A 10,459-nucleotide genomic window follows, 5' to 3' on the forward strand; every position below is an offset into this window, starting at 1 on the left:
CCCCGTCTCTACTACATAATGTTATTTTTGTGGCATGGCAGAGGATGTAGACTATAATGTATTTACAACTCCATTTGATTACCTGACCTGAAATAGGTCAAGGCAGATGAAGACAGTGAGAGTGCAGTTATTCACACGCACATACACATACACGCACTCACACAAACGAGTGCAAGTAAACGCACGCACACAAACACCGAGAGAGAGAGTCCATGTCTTTCAGGAGCTGATGCATCTCTGTTATGGAGCTGTATTTAATTATATTCTTATTTTAAATAGCATGCCTCTTTCTTGATGATTTGTTTCTAAACTTTCTAAACTGACAGTACAGGTTCCTTCTTATGCTAATTGGTCGATGCATGATATATTTTGCCAGTTTTATGATAAACTGGGTTATTTTGTAGTTTGCAGATGGTACAAAATATAATCTAATTGCTGGATTTATGACACTTTTTAAAACTCTAAGATCACTGTAGTGTAAATCTGGAAAATAGTGTGAGGTGTAATGAGAGCTGCAGGTTGTGGAGGCAGAAAAACGCCTGTATCAATCCGAGACAATGGGAGGAGCAGGAGAAGGCAGCCTGCGTTGTTCACCTTGAGATGAAGGCTTCCATCATTTTAACACACCCCAAACAGGACAACACATGTCCTCCTCCAACATAGCTATGAGGCGTTTGTAGAGTGTTGCATTAATCACGATTTCATTAAAAAAACAAACATATATATATATTGCATGTTAATAAGCTTTCCATGGTTTTGGGAGAGAGTGACAGCTGGCAACTGCTGACGTGGTAGTCGAATGAATTGTTTGAATACAATAGTGTAGGGTATGAGCATTGTTGAAAAATAATACATATGCAGCTGAAATGTGTCAGTCTGCTAGTTGTGCCCGTGTCTGTGGAGTATGAAGTGCTCTTCTCCATATGATGCATATTAGGCCTATAGGCTGTCCCAGCCAGGCTGATCAATAGAGCTGAATGTAAGCCAGGCTCAGTGGGCTCTTGGACGCCTCGCTGGTCGTTTCCATCTGCGGCGACTTGTTTTGCATCATCAGTTTTAGGTAGAAATGGGTGATTTCAGCTATATGTAAGAGAAGCCTTGATATGACAGAAAGGTATTACAGCAAAATTCATTGGAGCGGTACTAATGATTTGTTTTCTCTCACATTTTTCACTGCACTGTCAGTCTTTTTTTGCATCGCGTCTTTCTGTACCGGGCTTCCCATTTTTCCTCGATAATGAAAATTGCTTTGGATTTCTCCTTTGACAGAAACGATGATCGGGGGCTACGTTTTTGGCTGGGGAAGCCTGCGATCGACTGAATGCAACACATAGATCTGAAGGAAAGGATTATTATATGGGTTGCATTTGATTTCCCTGACCTGCCCTATCCGGATTTCGGATTACTCGACATTCTTCGGAATGGAAGGACGGGATTTCGCTGCCCCGGCGCACCTCCTATCAGAGCGGGGCACCCTGGTGCACCGAGCCGCCTCTCGGATCGCTCCCTCGGGCCACGGCTCTGTACAGCACGGCGGTCACTTCACGCCGGGGAAATACTACCCCTCGCACATACCGATGGCTCCCCACTCAGGTTAGTCAAAGAGGTTTTTGTCTAACAAGAATGTAGCGACTAAAATATTTGTCTTCATCAATATGTATCTACCTTAAAGCTGACTGTTGTTTCAAATGCTCTTTTCCTAATGTTGCGCTCTAACGCATGTGCATCTATTAATGTGAGTGATGGGCTATGGCCTGTGTGTGTGGTGTAGCAAAGCAGATTATTAAGAGAAGAATAGATCGTGGCTTTCTGTTTAAAACGGCTGATCAGGTGTGGCTGTTGACAGTTTCCCTATTCAAATATCCTCGAATAAATCAGCTGGAATTTGATTAAGGCTGTAGGCCTATCAGGAATTTTGATTAAGCTGAATCAACATTTATAGCTTAAATATATAAAAGGTAATAAAGACCTCTTAGTTAAACAAATAGCCATTTGATAGGTAAATGCCACGGTATTTAAAAATGGCATTTAAGATCTGTTTTAGTTTGCACATAGGAAGTTGGACCGAGCACACTGGCACTGGTTTCCCACTGGCTCTGGGGCTGAATCTGAAATGAGATTTTGTCACTTCACGTTAAATTGATAAGTGTCACACCAGTGCAATCGCTCAACCAGAAAAAAAACAATAAAAAAAAATAGGGCCATACCTAGAGCCATATAGCACAAACTGGCTGAACAGGTCTGAATGGGTTGTACAGTGTATGGTGGCTGTAGGAAGAAGAGCCATAATAGAAACCTTCTATATTGGGCTTCAAAGTGTCGAAGTGCAAATGTGTTCACAGTGCATGCATCAGGTTTAACAAGTGACTTAGGTGTCCAATGTCCAAATGTGTACCTTTTTAAGAACAGGAATAGGCTGCACACATTTGGGTCCAGATAGAACAGCCGGAATTTATAATTCAGCTCAAAGACAGCTGAACAGAATAATCTATAACAGCTGATATGTTTTTAAATTGTGGGTGTGGACATATTGTACAACAACCCTTCAAAACAAAAAAAACCTTGACGCTTGTAAGGTTGCAGTTTTTTTAAATTTATATTTTCTGTGGCGATATATATGCGCCAGCTCATATTGGATTCAATGAAATGTATAACAGTCTTCCTAATTTTTGAAAAGACGAAATAAGAAAAAAAGATTTATTTCACATGGTAATGGAATTGATCACAGCCTATTGTTGCTTTTTTATTTTCTCCACCAATGTAAAACAAAAGAGATTTAAATAAGTCACAACAGTGGCGCATTGACTGCATCAAACACTTCACGTCTGAAAGCATTTGCCTTGACAAAAATGTTAATTTGGCTTCTAAGAAACACAGGTTTATGATGCAGTGGCTGAGGAATCTTGGGTCACTGGTAAGCAAGAAATATTTAGCCCTTTAAAATTATTTTATGTAACGTATCATCAGCTAAAATTATATGAGCTCAGTGTAGGTGGTTGTTGTAGGCGGTTGAATACAGCATGAAAGTCACCACTGACAATTTTTGTATTCTGCGTTCCGTTTTATTTGTTTATTTGTTTTTTAATATCTAATTGAACTCTTCTACTGTATAGAGGCAGAATTGTGGTAGGACAACCAAATATATATATATATATATATATATATATATATATATATATTTCAAATTCATTGTGTTTTATAAAGATTCTGAATTCAATTGCAAAAAAAATCATGCAAAACATGAGCTTTAATTAGTCATTCAGTAGAATTCATGGGCACTGTTCACCATTCATCTCTCACCATTCATGCTTGCTTTTGGCAGCACACACACACACACACACACACACACACACACACACACACACACACACACACACACACTCTGCCTGCATCTGTATGTTTATTTTTTTCTTTTGAATATTTTGAGAGCATGAAGAGCAATGCTGGCTACAGGGTACAGGTGCTCCCAAATTGGGTGTTTCTGTTGTATTATTGTGGCGCACCAACACGAAGACCGACCCTCCGAATGTCATCACTGTTCAATGAGCAGCAAAGGTGGTTTATTGTTCTCCCCAGCCTCGTCAGTAACAGATGGGCGTGACTGGAGAGAAGTCTATCTAATATCCTCAAGATCTGGAAAATGACTTCATTCTTTATATTTCAGGTACTTTATTGAATTAACATGGAGAATCATTTACATTCACATTATATCTTCGTCCCCTCTAGGCGCTGTTAGAATTATTTTGTGATTGTGCTCCGCTGATGTACTATCTTTGATTTATTATCTTAATAATATTTGAAAATGTCAAGCATATCATAACGCAAATAGATGGATGAGACATGAAGTATAATTCACAAGTATTCATGACATACATGTTAAGATGGTAATTCATCAAAACAGCAAATTTGACATGAAGGGGAAAAAAAAAACTTTTTACATTTTTTTATTCCTTAAATCTAGATTTGATATAGTAAAAAACAAAATCAATCAAATCAAATTTTTTTGCAATTAATGTATTCTCAGCAGTTAATGTGAGTTAAACCTGTATTTTATTTTCAGCCAGTTTACCCGAATGAACACAGGCCAGTCTCACTGTGTAAGAGCAGTCAAATGCTCGTAGGTTGTCTGACCAAACTGCCCCCAGACTGTTGTTCGTCTTGACAGGGCAGGTCATTAGTGTCCCTTCAAGTGTCCCGTATATGCTAGCAACATTAGCACAACTGAGCATGTTGTTTGCCGAGTGTGTTGGATCCCTTCAGTTTGCTCTGCACTTCCCCCCTGGGGACTAACGTGCACACTGGTTCACATGAATACTTTACAAAGAGCATGAATATTTCAGGGTTGATGTAAAAAAAAATGCATTCAGAGGCATGGTTTCTGATGTGGCTCCATGAAAGGGCTCCTCTGACTTTTGCAGAGGTATTTATTGCGGGGGCTCCCTTCGCCCTCGCTGCTGAAAAGAGTGATGGCGGTTGCAACACCCTGCCATGGCATTGTTCCTTACTGGGTTACAGAACTACAACATACTTTGGGAGGAAATCTCCTTTCTTTCTTCCGCGCATACTGGTGAGTTTAGTTGCAATCAGGCAACAACAGACACACGCTCCTACCTTCTTCCTCACTGAAGCGTGTTAACTTGGAACCGGTAGACATTCTGTCGGTGTGCATTTGCCTCTGTCCATCTTCACCTACTACAAGCCAGCCATTTGTAATGCATGTCAGGTGATCGATTTATAGTTTGTGCTTGCACTGTGTTCTGGGAATGTGACAAAGGAGCAACTTCTCTTTGTGTGTTTGCTGATACACTGAGACAAGGAACTACAAACTCATCTAATGTGGCTTAATTCAGCCAGTCCGTTTACAAGAACTTTGAAATAGTAATTTTATCTCCTGCTGGCTCGGGCGCAGAGTTGGAGACGGTCTTCACTTTGCTGTGAGGTTTGGATTCAGATGTTGGATCGTGTCAAACCAGGAGACAGAGTGGAGCTGTCTTTACTGCTGGCATTTATGGCTGGGGGGCTCATCTTTCAGCCATATTGTTCTGATCAGTGTGCTCTGGCTGAGGTGTGGCTGTGTGAAAGCAGCAGGGGTTCAGAGGCTGTCCATGGCTGAGCTCTGCTCTAAACACCCCGTGTAATCAAAGGTCATATTTGTGTCATCTCGCTCGCTCGGCCTCCCCTTCCTTTACATCTCTGCTGTCTCCCTTTTCCATACGCTGTCCTCTCTCTCCTCCCCTCTGTTTCTCCAGCTCCTTTCTCTCCAGCAGGAAGACCCTTGTGTCTGGGAAGCGGTGGTCTTCCTGCCACCTCTGTTTTAGCCACCCTCCCCTGCCCCGGGCCATTGTTGCAGACCCCAGCTTTGTGTGTGTTTTTACGGCTGCTGTTAAAGATAAAAAACAGTCCCTTCCACCCATTTTATTGTTTTCTGGTAGGATGTCCCTGTCATTCCCTTGGTTTTTATGTCCTAGCTGGATATCCGAGAAGCTTCCCCCTTCAAAGGTTAGCTATGCCGTCTGCCATCTCCCATTTTTTTTTTCTCCAAAGGGGAATAAATAACTTTACTGAGACTTTTATTGAATGTCTCATTGCTGGAATATCCCATGGGTCTGTGGTTGTTGAGAAGACGCTTCAAAGACAAACACAGGTGTTTGATGGAGTTAGCAAAGGCCTGGTTACAACCAGGGTCTTTAAAAGAATAAACCTCAGTGAGTGGGCTGTTAGTGAGTAGGGTGGCTTCTTCTTCTCAACCTTGTAGCTCTTGTCTTGAGAACACTCACAGTTCGTACTCTTCTTCCCTATAGTCGATAGATAGATAAATAGACAGATAATGATGGAAAAAAAACAAACAGCAATATGCATAACTTATCGACAATAGCTTAAATAATGAGAGGATTTCACTGTATATAGGCCTAGATGTTTGCAGTGGACATGTTGGGGATTTGATGAAAGAATTCAAGAGGTGAGCCTTACCTGAGTGAAAATAAAACGTTTCATTTGAGTTACCCATGTTAAATATTACATTAAAAGCTGTTTGTATCCAGGGGCCACAGTGGAAGTACAGTGACAGGATGTGGGTGTCAGGCCAAGTGCCATTTGACTAGGGCCTCGCACGCTCCCTCTCTCTTTCGCCCCGGCTCTGAAAAACAGAGTGAGAACCTTGGACTGTGTTCAGGCTCGTCTGTGGATTGTTGTGAGATGACACGGTTCAGACGCGATGTCACAGCGGTCCCCCTGAATGCTGGAGGTGTTACTTGGCATCCTACACCTGGCTAAAATAGCACCTTGCCCGGGTGCCGCCGCCATCTGTCCCCCTTCCCCTGACGCCCAGAATGCCCAAATGACTTGCAAGGGCAGTCAATTGCTTTGAAAGGGTAAGTCCCTTGCATATTTCCAAATACCTTTTGGTTACAAGAGTAGAATGCTCTCGCCATGTTTCGAATGGATTCGAGCATCAGTGTCATTCTGCCTTTTGTTGTCGCTATTAGATCATCATACCAGGTGTCCAATAACCAGTCGTCAACAATAAGTAACACCATCTGGAATTCACAAATTTGATGGGTGATTTAATCAGTTTCTATTTTTTTTTTGCTCATCAGAAAAACTGTCCACAGAAAATAAAAGCTTAGGTTGAGTGGTCTGGCATTTGCAGGAGGAATTTGGCTAGTGAGTGACCATGCTGCCCCTGAGACAGGCTTTTCAAACAGACCGCCACCCACACTACACCGTGTGGCACGGTGCCACGGAGCCCTCTCGCCTCGAGCATGGGGCGTGTACGCAGGACAAACACAAAGGAGACCCACGGGTGAGAGTGACGGGCAGGGTAATACCTTCCTGTATTAGATTTCAGCGCGTTGGATTTCAAAACCTTCCCATCTATTTTTACACTCAACATGAGGAAGTGAGCAGTTGCATTAAGAATCCAACGAGGCTTTGGAAGTCTTTTGTTCACTTCCCATGACGAACACACACACACACACACACACACAAAAAAAATAAAAAAAATAGCTGGACTGAAAATGTATTGTTGCAAGATTGAATAGACTGATACATTCGCCCAAAGTCAACCACTGCTGTTTTGTTTGTGATTTGGATCTCAGTTTGGCTCTTTTTCTCTTTCTTTTTGTCTCCCCCCCCGCTCCCCCCCCCCCCCCCCCTCTTGCCAGTATCAGGCTGCCTCTCATCAGGCAGCCCTAGGCCCACCTCATCGCATGGCCGTATTGCATGTGACAGCTGTTAGACATTATTAACGGCTCAAGCAGAAAATCCAGATTACTTGTTTTTTAATTTAAATTGTATTATTGTAATCGGCCAGTGAAAAGAACAAAAAAGGGCCGTTGCCCTATTGTTGTTCACAGATTTGTGGTCAGTGACAATAGTGTAGGAGCGTGTGTGTGGTTATGTTTGGGTGGGTGGGTGGGTTTTCTTTTCCGTGTGTGCGCTGGCCTGTGTTCTCCAGACACCCCCCCACTAGAGCCGAGGCACCCTGCGGTTGACTGTGAGGCCCAGACAGGTGCATGGTTAACCCTCTAACGTCTGAGTCTGTCCCTTCTGGATCTGCCGCTAGTGCTCCTGGCAGGATTTCATGCTCGTGATGCAGCTTGTGTAGCGGCCCCACTTTTTCAACTGTACACTTTTTCTCTGCACATAAGAAGAGTTTTTGAAAAATCGCAGTTTAACTACAGGGTGCAAGTCCACTTTTTAAATTCTACAAAAGAATTTGATACATTTTCTTTTGCAGCACTAACATGTTGGTAATGTCCGGGAATCATATTTTAAGGGAAATAGTTTAACAACTTAGCAGTTGATCCTGTACAGCACTTTCTTTTTGTTTACCTTCATGTCTTTAGGCTTCCCCATTTCAAATAGCTGACCCATAAATTTAGACGGTATGGGGTGGAGGTGCAGGACTGAGGCCAGATTAACTCAAATATGGCCCATGATGATTTTGGGGACTGTGGTGACACAGTACCAAACAATGAAGTGTGCTCCTACAAATATGCAGAGATTTTCCATTAAATATACATGCAGCATGCCTCTCAAGGATGTGTCAGCCCTTTTGTGAAAAAACAACAACAAAGATTAGCATCAGGAATTCCATTTTAATAAGTCTCTTGGGACCGTCCAACCAGCTGCCTGGTCCTCAATCCAACGGGAACTTGTTGCTCTCACTCTTTCTCATTTTTTTAAAATACTCTATCTCTCTTGAATGGATGTCCTGTGCTCCTTCTGACATTGATTAGTACAAAAAAACATTCTCTCCCTCCCCCTTTTTGTTTTATTTGTCAAATCACTTGTTTTTACACCACAAATTCTGTCATGTTCTCTCTTTGATTATCCATGCGTATCCCATGTCTGCCCCCCCTTCTCTTGTATATTCATTGTCCATGTTTTCTAGAGTCTCTGCCCTCCACCTCTTTCTTTACAGTTTGTTTTGTCCCCTCTGCCTGCTGTGACCACTAGGCTACACTGCCTCCTCTCTCTGACACAGTACATGTCCTGAGGATATGGGGCAAATGACTGGCTCCTCAGCAACAGATGTGTGTTTGTCTGCTGGTGCTGCATGCATTAGCTTTCTCTGCTTGCCACGCACGCCCGGCCACTGACCTACCCTCTGGTGAATGTGGGGGGAAGGGGACTGAGAGAGTTTGTGTCTGTGCACGAGAAAGAGACAGACAGGCCGAGAGAGAGGGAGGAGAGCAACAGCAAGAGTATAGATGCACATTGTCACATGCTGTCATACACTTACTGGTGCATTGCGAGCAGACGCACACAAAGACACACACACACACACTGGCACGTCTTACACACTCACACATCTTGCTTCCCAGGAGGCCGTGAGGCCAGTGGGACAGAGCGAGCTTGAGAGTCTGGTTCGTCTGTTTACATCTAATTATAGAAACAGGACTATTTCTGCAACCGCTGCTCCGGCTTTTTTATATTCTTACGAGAGCGAGCGAGAGAGAGAGAGAGAGAGCAAGAGAGAGAGCGAGAGAGAGAGAGAAAAAAAACACGAAGCTTTGACAGCCTTTTCTCACAATGGTGAACGGTTATCTCATCCCTTCAGCGCTGCTACAGTCTGCAGGCTCTCAGTACAGTACAACAGCAGGCAGAGGGGGAGGGGGAGAGCGTCTTGTATCGTATTCTCTCATCCTCATGTAACATGAATGTGCAAATTTACGAGAAGCGAGCAAAGGCAAACAAGGCGATATATTTTCCCCAGTAGCCTCACTGATGCATTCAGTTCACAATGAGAAGAGCAAAAAGAGAATAGTTTCTTCAGCCCTGTCCTGGGGGCTCCCGCTTCAACCCGGCAGAAAGTGCTGTCCATCACGACAGTCAAAACAAAAGGAAGAAAGAGTGTATGTTAAGGATTAGCGTTGTATAAAATGTATCTGGTATTTAAGAGAGTAGTTAATCCTTAAGTTTGGAGGCGGATATCCAGCTGAGTGGCTGTTGTTAGCCGGGTGGGCCTGGAGGAGGGAAGCTGTCAGCCTTGTCGGCCCGCCTGGGGTTGCCAGGTGAGAGCCAGATCGGGGCAGGGTTGGACCTTTGGGTCTGGTCCAGACAGGTTGCAGCCTCTTGCAGGTGCTTTCATGAAGAGCCCCTGAGGCCTAATGCTCAGCCCACTGGATGCAACCTGAGCCAGGTGCTCCCCAACCCCCACCCAAATACATAAACCACTACATAATGAAAATGTGTGCTTGCGTACACCCCACCGCCTACCACCCAGTCCACCCCCTTTATTCTGAGACATGGCAGGTCAATTAATTGTCCGTGAGTATGTAACGTATATGCAGAGATAAAGGTGCGCTGTCTGGCCGAGGCGTAGCGTAACGGCCGTAATGATGGCTCTATTGTGTTGATGTTGAGGGGAGGTAGTTAGCAGCACAGCCAGCAGGGCCCTTGCTAGAGGGCTGGATAGTCTCTGATTAATAGCGGGGAATGCTTTGAAGTGACACCCGAGTGCACCGGCTCACAGGCTAATAGCAATACCATCAGTATAGGGTGTGCTCCCTCTTCCTCAGTCTTCATTACCTAACGTTTCCCCGGCGCTATCTAGCCACCCTCCCCTCACACGCCCGCCTCATCTACAGAGAGAGAGCCTTTAGGATGCTCTCAGCTTTTTTTTTTTTTTTTTTTTTGCAATTGTTCATGATTTCACTGTCATTTCTCTCCGTCATGTTTGGTAAAATAGGAAATTTTTTTTTTTTTTTCCATTGAAGGTGGCGGGGAGGGAAGGCAGAGAGAAGGTCTTTAGTCACAGAGCTCAGCTGCATAGGTGAATGTGGCACAGCCTAAAAAACTCATGGGATTGATGTGGCATGGTTGGGGACTATTCCCAGGATCCATTTTGATCTCCCGTACTGACAGATGAGCTACAGCTGTGTGTGTGCATGTGCATGTGCATGTGCGTGTGTGTGTGTGTGTGTGTGTGTGTGTGTGTGTGTGTGTGTGTGTG

The 10,459-nt window shown here is 43.8% G+C and overlaps 1 protein-coding gene across 8 annotated transcripts in view; it reads left to right on the forward strand.

The window, feature by feature from the left end:
- The window catches only part of bahcc1a (BAH domain and coiled-coil containing 1a), a 59,438-nt gene that overhangs the window by 2,120 nt on the left and 46,859 nt on the right, over positions 1 to 10,459 (forward strand). For all 8 annotated transcript variants that reach the window (XM_031867615.1, XM_031867620.1, XM_031867619.1 and 5 more), the window contains exon 2: positions 1,270 to 1,593. In XM_031867615.1, the coding sequence (XP_031723475.1) occupies positions 1,422 to 1,593 (172 nt within the window). In that variant the 5' untranslated portion in view covers positions 1,270 to 1,421. The remainder of the gene's footprint in view (positions 1 to 1,269; positions 1,594 to 10,459) is intronic.

The sequence above is a fragment of the Anarrhichthys ocellatus genome, unplaced genomic scaffold (genome assembly GCF_004355925.1).
Source record: "Anarrhichthys ocellatus isolate YVR2014 unplaced genomic scaffold, GSC_Weel_1.0 scaffold40, whole genome shotgun sequence".
Classification (NCBI taxonomy): domain Eukaryota; kingdom Metazoa; phylum Chordata; class Actinopteri; order Perciformes; family Anarhichadidae; genus Anarrhichthys; species Anarrhichthys ocellatus.